The 14,645-nt window shown below is 43.9% G+C and overlaps 1 protein-coding gene across 1 annotated transcript; it reads left to right on the top strand.

The window, feature by feature from the left end:
* Positions 1 to 1,105: 1,105 nt before the first annotated feature.
* LOC141167613 (olfactory receptor 5AR1-like) lies at positions 1,106 to 5,420 on the top strand. Its single transcript, XM_073654999.1, has 5 exons — positions 1,106 to 1,720; positions 3,348 to 3,683; positions 4,873 to 4,983; positions 5,073 to 5,265; positions 5,329 to 5,420. The coding sequence occupies exons 1-5, from the start codon at positions 1,130 to 1,132 to the stop codon at positions 5,418 to 5,420; spliced, it is 1,323 nt and encodes a 440-aa protein (XP_073511100.1). The 5' UTR covers positions 1,106 to 1,129.
* Positions 5,421 to 14,645: the final 9,225 nt, after the last annotated feature.

Here is a 14,645-nt window from a genome sequence, read left to right as displayed (position 1 = left end):
TGAGAGTGGGAATATCACAGGATAGGAAGTGAGGAAGCCAGGTGGCAAAGTGATTCAGAATCTGATGGCAGGGGCTTGGAAGGCGACATACAACCGCCACTCGCAGGTAGAAGCGTTTGAAGAGTCTAACGGTGTGGACTTCGAAGGAAGGAAACATAAGTGAGAGAACTTGGTGGATGACCTGGAAAGCACATTGTGGTGAATGGAGCAAACCAACACCTCCACCTTGTCTGCTCTCAGGTCTGGGGGTGTGTGAAAATTGTAGGCCGTCATACGAGAGAGCAGCTGCGGCGGTTGTGTCAGACTTCTGGATCCAGGTTTCAGTGATCGCCAGAAGGTTAAGGTTAAGGTTAACCAAAGACTGGTTAGCCAGAATGCAAGAATACAAATCAATGTTCCCTATGTACCCTGTCGTGCCCTGTTTGACTCCTGGTCTTACAAGAGTACAGTACCCAAATGTAGTCTAATTTAAATAGATTAACCCCATAGGAAAACAGCCTTCCCAACACGTTTCTGCCTCAATGGCGAGGCCTCATTAGGGAAGTGTACTCGTATTTAATAGAGGAGGACAAAAATGTCCATTCCTAGATGGGGCAAAAAGAGGGGAACCAAAAGGCTTAACTACACACACAAAAGCACAAGCCAAGTGCCGGAGTGGCAACCTCATCTCTCTTTTTTTACCAGGCAGCAATCTGTCTCTTCTCTACCATGTGGTTGCCTCGCCATTGAGGTAGAAACGCATTGGGAGGGCTGTTTTTCTAAGGAGGTCATAAAGCCCCTGTGTCATATAAGAAGACACAAGTATTATAAATGGCACATGCTAAAAGAGGTTGTGGTACCGAGTTTACATTCGGTCCAGAAGCTTCAACTTAAGCTTGAAGTTGAGTCTTCTCTTTAGCAAAGATAAGGCAAAGAGGTTAATAGCACAAACCTCCAGGACAGAGGAGGATTAAATAAAGATGGTTTCAGCATGAGGGACCGGATTTAGCAAAGGTCATGGAAACCTGATCAACTCTATAGTTATTGATGTCTATGTCCGTTATTTATTTTACCTCAACAGGGTAAGATCGAACAAAAATGACATGAACAAGACCCAAGTGAGTTTTCTGGGTTGACCAATGAGGCAAAAATGTCGATATTCCTTTTCATTTTTTTCTCCCTGGTTTACTTTATAACTGTGGTGGGTAACGCTGGGTTGTTCATCGCTGTCCATAAGATGCCCGCCCTCCACACCCCAATGTATTACTTCCTCAGTTACCTCTCGGTGGTGGACCTGTTCTACTCCTCATCTGTAACTCCTAAGATGATTGCAGACCTTAGCTCGATAAGGAAGGTCCTCACCTTCTATGGTTGTGCCATCCAGTTCTTCTTCTTTGCTACATTTGCAGTAACAGAGATTCTTACCCTTTCCAATATGTCTTATGACAGTTATGTGGCCATCTGCCACCCTCTGCATTACATGTCCATAATGAACAAACAGAAATGCATGCTTTTGGGACTTTTTGCTCTTTCTTTCGGCATCTTGCCATCTTTTGTGCAGACTTGTTGTATGTTTAGTCTTCGATATTGTGGATTAAACCTTATTGACCATTTCTACTGTGACGTCCCTCCAGTGCTCAAGCTCTCCTGCTCTAAGACGTTCACCTGTGAGATGATTACTCTCTTAATTGTAGGATCTTATAGCATAGGTACATTGGCCACCATACTAGTGTCATACATCTACAGTGGTGGCCAAAAGTATTGGCACCCCTGCAATTCTGTCAGATAATACTCAGTTTCTTCCTGACAATGATTGCAATCACAAATTCTTTGGTCTTATTATCTTCATTTAATTTGCTTGCAAGGAAAAAACACAAAAGAGAATGAAGCAAAAATCAAATCATTGATCATTTCACACAAAACTCCAAAAATGGGCCAGACAAAAGCATTGGCACCCTCAGCCTAATACTTGGTTGCACAACCTTTAGCCAAAATAACTGGGAACAACCGCTTCCGGTAACCATCAATGAGTTTCTTACAATGCTCTGCTGGAATTGTAGACCATTCTTCTTTGGCAAACTGCTCCAGGTCCCTGATATTTGAAGGGTGCCTTCTCCAAACTGCCATTTTGCAATCTCTCCACAGGTGTTCTATGGGATTCAGGTCTGGACTCATTGCTGGCCACCTTAGAAGTCTCCAGTGCTTTCTCTCAAACCATTTTATAGTGCTTTTGGAAGTGTGTTTTGGGTCATTGTCCTGCTGGAAGACCCATGACCTCTGAGGGAGACCCAGCTTTCTCACACTGGACCCTACATTATCCTGCAAAATTTGTTGGTAGTCTTCAGACTTCATAATGCCATGCACACGGTCAAGCAGTCCAGTGCCAGAGGCAGCAAAGCAACCTCAAAACATCAGGGAACCTCCGCCATGTTTGACTGTAGGGACCGTGTTCTTTTCTTTGAATGCCTCTTTTTTTTTCCTGTACACTCTATGTTGATGCTTTTTCCCAAAAAGCTCTACTTTTGTCTCATCTGACGAGAGAACATTCTTCCAAAACGTTTTAGGCTTTCTCAGGTAAGTTTTGGCAAACTCCAGCCTGGCTTTTTTATGTTTCGGGGTAAGAAGTGGGGTCTTCCTGGGTATCCTACCATACAGTCCCTTTTCATTCAGACGCCGACGGATAGTACGGGTTGACACTGTTGTACCCTCGGACTGCAGGGCAGCTTGAACTTGTTTGGATGTTAGTCGAGGTTCTTTATCTACCATCCGCACAATCTTGCCTTGAAATCTCTCGTAAATTTTTATTTTCCATCCACATCTAGGGAGGTTAGCCACAGTGTCATGGGCTTTACACTTCTTGATGACACTGCGCACGGAAGACACAGGAACATTCAGGTCTTTGGAGATGGACTTGTAGCCTTGAGATTGCTCATGCTTCCTCACAATTTGGTTTCTCAAGTCCTCAGACAGTTCTTTGGTCTTCTTTCTTTTCTCCATGCTGAATGTGGTACACACAAGGACACAGAGGTTGAGTCAACTTTAATCCATGTTAACTGGCTGCAAGTGTGATTTAGTTATTGCTAACACCTGTTAGGTGCCACAGGTAAGTTACTGTTAATTACACGAATTACAGAAGCATCACATGATTTTTCAAACAGTGCCAATACTTTTGTCCACCCCCTTTTTTAGGTTTGGTGTAGAATTATATCCAATTTGGCTTTAGGACAATTCTTTTTGTGATTTTTCATTGAAGACAAATTAAATGAAGATAATAATACCAAAGAATTTGTGATTGCAATCATTTTCAGGAAGAAACTGAGTATTATCTGACAGAATTGCAGGGATGCCAATACTTTTGGCCACCACTGTATATCTTGATGGCCATTTTACATATAACATCTTCCAAGGGCAGACAGAAAGCGTTCAGCACCTGCTACGCACACATCTTTGCTTCCATTTTCTCTGTGTCTGTGTTCCTCACTTACCTACGTCCTCCTTCCGAGAACTTTGAGAAACAAGATAAGGTGGCTTCTGTCTTTTACTCGGTCATCACACCCATGTTGAATCCTCTTATCTACAGCCTGAGGAACCAAGATGTAAAGACGGTCATTGTGAATGCCCTTGTTCGGGCGTTACACAGTCTTAGAGATATAAAAATAAGACATTTTAGGGATTCAAGAGCAGTCATATTCAGACCAAAGAAAGTATCTAAATAATGTGTATATCAATATAAGAACAAAATTGTGAAAGTCGTGATGAAAGTCAAAAGTTGGTAGGTGTGGTGGAGTATGTCAAGCTTCTTGACCGTAGAGTTTATGGTGAGACATTATAATGTATTTATATGGTTGTTTGGAACATAATTCAAGTAAAGACCCAAACTTTACCCCATTCATTGAGTGTGGTGGATCTATGGCCAGAATGTAAGTAACATATGGATATTCCATGCAGTCCAATAAAGATAGGGGATCATCTTATAATGGAAATGTCCAACATACGACAATGCTACTACACAGTGGATTTTGTGTCATGTTGGGTTTTTTAGATGTAGCTGGTTGCAGGATCTCTACATCTATAAAACGTATGTTATGTTGTAATGTTTATGCAAATTACGAGAGGTGTGGACTTAAAAATAATATAATTATCAAGGATGACAGAATTTGGAAAGGGTAAGAGGGTAATATCTCAAAATTCGTAGATATTAGTGAATCTGAATTTTTGGAGTTTGATTTGCGCAAATTCGGAAAATAGCAGCCAGGAAGGATTCGTGTGGGCTTGAAAGGAGTTAAAAACAATGAAAAAATCATACTCACCCAACCTTTTTTTCCTTTCCAAGCCGCTAAAGCCCCCTGCTGGTCCTATGCTGTCTAGGCCTCCGCTCGGCTCCAGCCTTCTCTTCGCTCTTTGCCGGCACTTACGGGCCTGGCTAGGAATTAACCTTCTTTCTGACGTTGTGATGTAGCTTTTCATGAATTCTTAATGTCGAAACAGTACAAGCTGGAAGCGGTTGTGTAGAGGGAAAAAGAGCGAGAAAGAGGCGCCAGAGCAGAGCGAGGGTCTAGGAAAACAGCAGCAGACAGTTCAGGGGCTAGATGAGTATGTATTTTTAGCGTTTTTTTTTAATACCCTCCCAGTCCATCCGTTTATCATGGGGTCAGAAGACCACAAGACATAATATACGTTTTTTTTATATTTTTTTAACCACAATAGGTCTTTAATTCCATAAATCAATTTTTTTTTCCCCGGTTTCAGCGATTCTGCTGAATTTGAATTTTGTCAGGTAATTACAACTTTTATCTACTTTTGGAATTTGTCTTTAATTTACAATATGTTTCATTAGGTGCTCGCGGGAATTTACCTATACTTTATGCTGCATCTCGGTTTGTTCTATTTTAGCTGTCAAACAAAAGGACATTCTCAGCAGAAAGTTGCATCAATCGAATATTGTTTTGTAGGCAGATGATTCGTGGGAAGGATGTAGAGAAATGGGTGTCAAAGATTATTTCAGTACGAAACATAGATAGTAGATGACCCAAGAATAAAAAAAAAATGGTGCTCACCACCCTGCACAGTGCAGATTTGTCTCTTCGCTGCAGCCCATTGTCCAGTTCTTCCCTCCGTTTGGCCTCTTCTTTCTTAGCTCACAACATCCCCTTTTGGCTTTGGGAGATGCAAGTCATGGTGCCATAGGGCCACTTGGCATGGAAATCACTGGCACAGAAAGGAGATGCACGAAGAGGATGTTGCATGGGAAAAATAATAGTTCAGATGGAATGGAGAACCAGACAGGTAATTGATGAGTATTAATTCATTTACTTACTTCTTAAACACCCTCCGTTTCTTATGTTCTAGGGTCTAGAGAGAACCGTCGGTATAACGAGGTACATTACATTTGCATCAAAGTTTTTCGATGCAAATCAAATTTCTCCACCCAATTTAAGTGAAAATATGTCAGATTCACTCCATCACTAGCCGAAAGTGGTAAAAAACAATCAATGTAGGATTTCTCAGCTATGTCTTATTTATTACACCTATTTGATGTCAGCAAGAAAGAAAGATGTCGAGATCCGATGAATGCAAAGCTGATTTTATACAGGGTGGATCACAAAAAACCCCACAGAACCTTATAAGATTTCGCAGGGCTTCTCATAATCCTCTCCTGGATGTTTGTATGAACAATGGGTGGCCGGACACGTGATATTTATCTTCATGGTATCGGCTACTGATCTTTTTTACATTAAATCATGATTAAGCAAGAGTTTGAATGGAACACGGCCACGCGGCATGGTTCAAAGTAGAAAGAAGCGTCAGACAAGGCGGAGTCCTGTCACCATTTTTCTTCAATACATGCAGAAGCTATTTTCAGGAATGTTGGACTTACCAAAAAAGAAGAAGGTATCAAAATTGTTGGACGAATTATCAACAATCTTAAATACATAGATGATACAACATTAATAGCAACAAGAGTAGATGGAATGAAGGACTTATTCAGGAGTGTCAAGATGGAAAGCTCGAGCATTGGACTCTTACTAAACACACAGAAGACAAAGATATTGACTACTTCTAGGTACAACGGGAACACATTTGAGATGGGCGGTGACGAACTGGAAGTTGTAAAGGTCTTCAACCTACTCGGATCAATAATCATTCAAGATGCAGTGAGGATTCCGAAAGTCAAAAGGAGAATAGCTATGGGTAAATCATCAGTGAAGTCACTGGACAAGGTCTTCAAATTGAGGAACATTTCACTGGAGATGAAGACACAGCTCGTACATAGTCTGGTCTTTTCTGTAGTAACATATGGAAGCGAAACCTGGACGATAAAGAAACAGGACAGAAGAAGAATCAGCATCATTGAAATGTGGTGCTGGAGAAGGATGTTATCAATACCATTGATGGCAAGAAGAACAAACAAATCAATTTTGGAACAAGTCAAGCCAGACCTGTCACTCAAAGCAAGAATCACTAAGCTATGATTTGCCTACTTTGGAAACATCATACGAAGAAAGCCATTACTGGAGAAGGACATCATGGTCGGAAGAATAGAAGGAACAAGGTGAAGAGGAAGACCAGCAACCCGATGGCTTGATACTATCAAGATAATGGCAGAGAAGACTCTCGTAGACCTATCTAGGCTTGCATAAGATCAGTCTTCCTACAGAGCATTTATCTATCAAGTCGCCGTGGCTCAAGATTACTAAAACAGAGAGGTCTGGAAATAGCCTAGCAAAACAGTCAAGTGTTTCTGTGAATTATCCTGTGTGTACCTTGACCTCCAGTATCACTATCTGTCATGTTATACTCACATTACACTACTGTCTTCCACAGAGACCCTCGCTCGCAACTGGCAGGAAGGAGACAACGGCCTCAGTCCTTTCTTAAGCTGCTGAAATAAATTTAAAGTTGAGTTCTGATTGGGTAAAATTATTACTATTGGATGATGAATGAGGCCCGATAAGTATAATCATGTGCAAACCACAAGCTGTTTTTTTGTGGGGTGTACTTTTGATTGAGTGAAGCCTTCATGGCTTCATCATGGAAAAACTATGAAGAAAGAGATAAAAGGTGCTTAAGTAAATATTATAATGGGTTGTAAGTTGAGATGAGCAAAAAGATTCTCACTACTCCGGTCCAGCTTTTACTTCCGTACTGCCTGATAGACGAACCAGGGCCGTGTGACCTTCTTCTGCTGGCACTTGATTGCCGGCATCCTTTGAGCCGTGGAGCTTCTTCACATGTCCAGACCAAACAAAGATGAACCTCCATAACAATTAAACAATTAATAAGTAATATCTAAACAATTATTAGTTTTCAAGGATAATTCTGTTGCAGGAGACTTGGAGGAGCCTGGTTTCGGTGAGTTCATCTCATGTATAGAGCAGGATCTTACAGAACGTTCTAACTAGAGATGAGCGTTGTTCTACTCGAACTGTTCGCCAATCTCAAATTCGAGCTGTTTTGGGCGGTGTTCGAGCCGGTCGGCGAACACGAACAATTTGAGAAAAATTCGGCTGTTCGAGGTTATGTTCGATAACTGTTCGTGCACCAAAATCATAACTGGATTTTTTCTCAGTAATGATGAAAATTAATGTTAATACGCAGTTTGAGTGTACAGCGGGGCGGGGGGAGGGGCAGGGGATGGATCTCTGCAGGAACAATGAAGATCTCCATTTTTTTTTCTCTTTCCCGCATTTGCAGTGGGGAGGTGCAATCTGTCAGCCTATCAGCAGCGCACACACGGAGCGAAGTGCTTTTTTTCACACAAGCAAGGGCATGTGTCATTGGCAGTGTATGTCACATGTCCTTGCCCTATAAGACCAAGCCATTTTCCCCGTCGCCACCATTTTCTCACTGCTGCAGCTGCGTGTTAGACGGCACCGCTGTTGCTGTGTGCGCTATACCTTGTTAATTTCAAGCCAATTTTCGCACAAATCTACAGATAGCTTGGGAGTAGGGAATAGTTGTGATTGCAGTCCTTTTAAGGACTAGGTTACAGCATTTCCTACGACTTTTATCAGGCAGGTCTGTGCTCTTAAATAGATAGATTGTGGGAGTAAAGACTAATTGTAATTGCAGTCCTTTTCAGGACTAGGTTACATCAGTTCCTATCAGTTTTTGCCAGGCAGGTCTGTGCCAGTGCTGTGCAAGTTTTTTTCACAGCATTTGGCTGAATCTAGCAAAGCTAATCCTTTTTGGCCTATTGCAGAGTGTGTTAGTCAGTGGAGTAGCCTATCTGTGTTGCAAGATATACCACCTGTGTATAGAATACCAATTTTTTTACTGCACCTAGTGAAGTAAAATCTTTTGGGCATAGCATCATTCTATTAGTCCATCTATACTGACCTCCATCAGGTTGTAAACTGAATATAATTTTTTTCTGCATCTAGCTCTGAAAAAATATTTGGGCTTCTAGCGGTGTGTGGGACTTGGTCTATTAGTCCATCTATACTGACCTCCATCAGGTTGCAAATTAAAAATAATTTTTTTCTGCATCTAGCTCTGAAAAAATATTTGGGCTTCTAGCAGTGTGTGGGACTTGGTCTATTAGTCCATCTATACTGACCTCCATCAGGTTGCAAATTAAAAATAATTTTTTTCTTCATTTATCTCTGAAAAAATCTTTGGGCTTCTAGCAGTGTGTGGGACTTGTTCTATTAGTCCATCTATACTGACCTCCATCAGGTTGCAAATTAAAAATAATTTTTTTCTGCATCTAGCTCTGAAAAAATATTTGGGCTTCTAGCAGTGTGTGGGACTTGGTCTATTAGTCCATCTATACTGACCTCCATCAGGTTGCAAATTAAAAATAATTTTTTTCTGCATCTAGCTCTGAAAAAATATTTGGGCTTCTAGCGGTGTGTGGGACTTGGTCTATTAGTCCATCTATACTGACCTCCATCAGGTTGCAAATTAAAAATAATTTTTTTCTGCATCTAGCTCTGAAAAAATATTTGGGCTTCTAGCAGTGTGTGGGACTTGGTCTATTAGTCCATCTATACTGACCTCCATCAGGTTGCAAATTAAAAATAATTTTTTTCTGCATCTAGCTCTGAAAAAATATTTGGGCTTCTAGCGGTGTGTGGGACTTGGTCTATTAGTCCATCTATACTGACCTCCATCAGGTTGCAAATTAAAAATAATTTTTTTCTGCATCTAACCCAGCCAATAGTTTTGGCCTAATACCACAGTTTGGCCACTCAGCTCTGCTCGGTTACCATCCATTGTTTTTTTGTGCAAACAACTCCAGAGTTGTGAATTAGTTAACCACCAAAATGAGTGGAAAAAGGCCTGCTGCTGGTGGAAAGGGGAATAGGCGTGTTGGGAAGGGGAAAAAAGGTTGTGTCCGTGGGGTAGGTGCAGAAGAAAGACCATCTTCCAGCCAAACTAAAATGTCTACTTCTTTTAGCGGACAATGTGATAAGATCCCTTTCTTACGGCCACGCCAATCGCTACAAATTCCAGATGAGGCACAAAAACAGCAGGTGCTTCAACGGATATCAAGTGCTCCTTTAAGTGGGCTCTCCTCCAAATCAACTTCAACATCACAAATACTCCAGTCCTCAAAGGTGTCACCCAAATCGCACTTGCTTCCTCACAGCTCCCAAATCTCCAGCTGCCCGTCTGAGTATGAGGTAGAACAGATGGTTGAGTCTGCAGAGCTGTTTACTCATACTATAGCCTGGGAATCAGAGGTCGACTCCAGCGCTTCTGTGAATCCAGACGAGGAAATGATCTGCACTGATGCCCAGAATCTTTATGAGTCGGATCCAGGACCAGACGCAGAAGGTTCTGACCATAATGTAGACCCTCATTCCCAAACTGTAACTCCTGTTGGTGGAGACAATGAGGAAGACGATGATAAGACTCAAATACCTGATTGGAGCGACAACTTTAGTTTTTTGTCAGGGCAGGAACAGGTTGGCTCTGAGGACGACGGGTGTGATAACGCACAGGGTGATGATGATGAGGTCGGAGATCCCACTTACTGTCAACCCACAGTCAGCCAAGAGATGAGGTCAGCAGAGGAGGTGGAGGAAGATGCTAGTGACGACGAGGTCAGGTTGCGCCTTCCTGGACAGAGACGTAGTACTGGAAGCACGTCAACAACTGCATCCTCAAACACAACTCTGCCTCTCACCACAAGTCGTGGTGGCTCTTCAGGTCGCATGGGTGCTAAGCCTTGCATAGCCTGGGCATTTTTTCAGATCGATAAAGATGACCCAACTCGTGTTATCTGTAACATTTGTCAGCAAAAGCTAAGTAGAGGCCAAAAAATACATAGTTTGAGTACTTCATGCATGAACCGGCACATGGACATGAAGCATAAGTTGCAGTGGGAAGCTCAGTGTGCTACAATGCGTTCTAGCCGGCCGGGCCAACCACCGTCTGCCATATCTTGTGCATCCGCGGCCTCTTCATCCTCTGTGACTGGGGGGACAGCAGTCACACCTGTTTTGGGGCGCAGACCTGCCACCTCTTTACCCGCAACAGCCAGCGTGATTGGCAGGTCATCATTTTCTTTGGAGGTGGTAACACCAGCTGGTCTTGAGCGCTGTCCGACATCGATAGCACCACCTTTGGATCAAGGCAACCTAACATGTCCGCCTGCATCTTCCTCACAGACCGGCAGTTTGCCGGGGACACCCTTATCAACCCCGTCTAAGCACAATAGCCAGCCCTCGGTCCCTCAGATGTGGACAAGTAAAAGACCATTTCCTCCTAGCCATGAGAAAGCTAAGAGGTTGAATTTCACCATCTGCAAGCTCTTGGCTACAGAAATGCTGCCTTTCCGCCTGGTGGACACAGAGGATTTTCGAGACCTTATGTCCGTCGCAGTGCCCCAGTACCAGATGCCCAGTGGCACTACTTCTCAAAGAAAGGTGTGCCTGCGCTCCACCAGCATGTCGCACACAACATCACCGCTTCTTTGAGAAACTCTGTGTGTGACAGGGTGCATTTCACCACAGACACTTGGACGAGTAGGCATGGACAGGGGCGTTACATGTCGCTGACTGGGCACTGGGTAACTATGGTGACAGCAGGACAAGGGGCTGCTGTCCAAGTCTTGCCGTCCCCACGAGTTGTGCGTCAATCCTCTTTATGTCATTTTTCCTCCACTGCTTCTGCCTCCTCAACCTCCTCTCGGTCTTCCACCTGCACCCAAAGCCTGTCTGGTCATGCCACAAGCTTTCTAACTGCGCAGAAGGGATCCTGCACACCTCCTTACTATGCTGGCAGTAGGGCTCAACGTCATCAGGCGGTTTTTACATTGAAATGTCTGGGAAATGTGAGTCACACAGCTGAGGAGTTGTGGTCAGCTCTGGAGAACCAATTTCATGAATGGTTGTCTCCATTGGACCTGAAACCAGGGAAGGCCGTGTGCGACAATGCTGCAAACCTGGGTGCGGCCCTTCGCCGGGGCAATGTCACACACGTGCCTTGTATGGCTCACGTGTTGAACCTGGTTGTCCAGCAATTTTTAGCCCACTATCCCAGACTAGATGGCCTTCTGCAGAGGGCACGGTCGCTGTGTGCTCACTTCCGCCGTTCGCATCCCGCAGCTCAGCGACTTACATCTCTACAGAAGTCGTTGGGCCTGCCACTTCACCGGCTAAAATGCGATGTGCCTACCCGGTGGAATTCAACTCTGCACATGTTGCAGCGACTGTGGCAGCACCGACAAGCCCTGGTGCAATACGTTCTGACGTATAGCCTGGGCCAACGAGATTCAGAGGTGGGGCAAATCACGCTGGAGGAGTGGTCTCAGATCAGGGACCTATGCACCCTTCTGCACAGTTTTGAAATGGCGACGAAGATGTTTAGTGCTGACGATGCCATTATCAGCATGACTATTCCGGTGATTTACATGCTGGAGCACATGTTAAACAGAATTCGGAGTCAGGTGGTGGCACAAGAGGAGGTGGAGGAAGTAGAGGAGGAGGAGTTGTATGCGGAAGGGCTAACATCTGCAAGGTCCAAACGGTCGGCAGCACCAAGGCGGCAGGCATGTGAGGGTGGGGGAGATGGTTTAACCAGGGCGCATGGTAGCAGCCAAACTAGTGAGGAAGGTGCAGGAGCCCAGGAAGAAGTGGAGGACGAACTGATGGAAGACTCATCAGATGAGGGAGACCTTGATCACATTTCTGTTGTGCGAGGCTGGGGGGAGAGGACAGAGGAAGGAAGCATGATTGTTACCTCGCCACCAACACAACAGGGACTTGGTGCTCCTGGATGCGCAACACACATGAGTGCCTTCTTGCTGCACTACCTGCAACATGACCCTCGAATTGTGAGAATTAGAAATAATCCTGACTACTGGGTTGCCACACTGTTAGATCCCCGGTACAAAAGTAAATTTGCAGAAATTATTCCTGCCATAGAAAGGGATGCACGCATGCAGGAGTATCAGCAGAGACTGTTGCAGAATCTTACATGTGCTTTTCCACAAAATACCAGTGGTGCACGTAGTGAATCTCACAGTTCCAACTTGCCAACCGTGGGACCGTCAAGTGTTCAGCACTCAAACCGTAACAGAACCACAGTATCTGCTGGTAACATCAATTTTGCGGAATCATTTCACCACTTTTTTAGCCCATCCTTTGCAAGGCCACAGGAGACAAGAAGTCTGACACATAGTCAACGCCTAGAGACGATGGTACAGGAGTATCTCCAAGTAAACATTGAAGCCACGACTGTGTCACTGGACCCTTGCTCTTTTTGGGCTTCCAATCTGGATAAATGGCCGGAGCTAGCCACTTACGCCTTGGAGATCTTGTCATGCCCCGCAGCCAGCGTTCTGTCTGAACGTGTGTTCAGCGCTGCTGGTGGTGTGCTGACAGATAAGCGCACGCGGCTCTCCACTGATAATGTAGACAGACTCACGTTCATAAAGATGAACAAATCATGGATCCGAAACGACTTTTCTACCCCTGTGTCATCCTGGGGAGAGTAAAAGCTTGATGATTGGTTAAAATCACCCTACCAACCGTTTTAAGCTTTCAAATTACTAATCATGTTTATCTGTATCTTGACTGGAAAATAATTTGGGCTTTGTAGCAGTGTGCAGCACTGATCCTATTAGGCCATCTATAATAAGCTTCACCAGATTTAAAATTAAAAATAATTTTTAGCTGCATCTAGCCCGGAAAATAATTTTGGGGCTCCGAGATGCGCAAGACACATAAGTGCCTTCTTGCTGCACTACCTGCAGCATGACCCTCATATTGTCAGAATTCGAAGTAATCATGACTACTGGGTTGCCACACTCTTAGATCCCCCAAACTTTTCGATCAACCTTTTCATTTTAATAAAGACCAAAAAAATGGTCATTTTTGAAATTATAAGCATTAGCAGGTTGTTAGAAACTGAAATCAAATAGTTTTCAACTCAAAACTTTATTCTAGGTGATGTTACATTTTCACATAGGACCCCTTGTTCGAAAGGAGCTTCTGAACTCTCTCGTCCATTGAATTTGTCAGGTTTTGGATGGTTTCTGCTTCAATTGTTTTGCATGAGGACAGAATACCCTCCCAGAGCTGTTGCTTAGATGTGAACTGCCTCCCGCCATCATAGACACTCCTTTTAATGATGCTCCAAAGGTTCTGAATGGGGTAGAGGTCAGGGGAGCATGGGGGTCACACCATAAGTTTGTCCCCTTTTATGCCCATATCAGCCAGAGATGCAGATGTTTTATGTGCAGCATGAGATGGTGCATTATAATGCAGAAAAATGATCTTGCTGTGAAATACACGGTTCTTCTTCTTGAACCATGGCAGGAAGTGCTGTTTGAGAAAATCCACATACATTATGGAGTTCATCTTTAGCGCCTTCAGGGATCCTAAAGGGGCCGACAATCTCTCTCCCCATGATTCCAGCCCAAAACATTACTCCACCTCCTCCTTGTTGGCGCTGTAGCCGTGTTTGCGTGGGGTGTCCATCAACCAGCCATCCTCCACTCCATCCATCTGGACCATCGAGCGCTGCACGGCACTCATCCGTGAACAAAACAGTTTTGAAATCAGTCTTCATGTAATGTGTGGCCCACTGGAGCCGTTTCTGCTTGTGTGAAGTGGATAGAGGAGGTCGACAGGATGGCGTATGCACAGCTGCAAACCTCTGAAGGACCCTGCATCTTGTTGTTCGGGGGACGTTGGAGGCACAGGCAGCTTCAAAAACTTGTCTGCTGCTATGACAAGGCTTTTTTGCCGCTGCTCTTTCAACCTGACGTAATTGCCTGTAGGAAAGAGTCCTCAATTTGCCCTTATCAGCACGCACACGTGTGTACTGTGAATCAGCTACATACTTCTTGATTGCCAAGACACTTCATCCTGATCATCGCACAATGTTGATTGTAGTCATGCCTTGACCTAAACACTCCACAATTTGTTGCTTCTCAGCAGCCGACACATCCTTTTTCTTTCCCATTTTGGCAGAAAATGTAGGCTGCTTAATAATGTGAGACAGCCTTCTTAAGTAGTCTTGCCTTTCATTGGACACACCTGCCAAACTAATTAGCACAGGTGTCTGCAATTGCTTACAGTGATATAAAGAGCCCTGACACACATCACCATCAATGAGTTTAACTGACAAACAAACAAATTCTTCCCTTATCACTCCTAAACACTTTTTGCATAATAATTTGGAACGCGGTGTACATGTGCTTTTCCACA

This window comes from Phyllobates terribilis, unplaced genomic scaffold (genome assembly GCF_046119375.1).
Source record: "Phyllobates terribilis strain yellow unplaced genomic scaffold, ASM4611937v1 Scaffold_11__3_contigs__length_659146591, whole genome shotgun sequence".
Classification (NCBI taxonomy): Eukaryota; Metazoa; Chordata; class Amphibia; order Anura; family Dendrobatidae; genus Phyllobates; species Phyllobates terribilis.
This window is presented reverse-complemented; position numbering and strand designations above follow the sequence as displayed.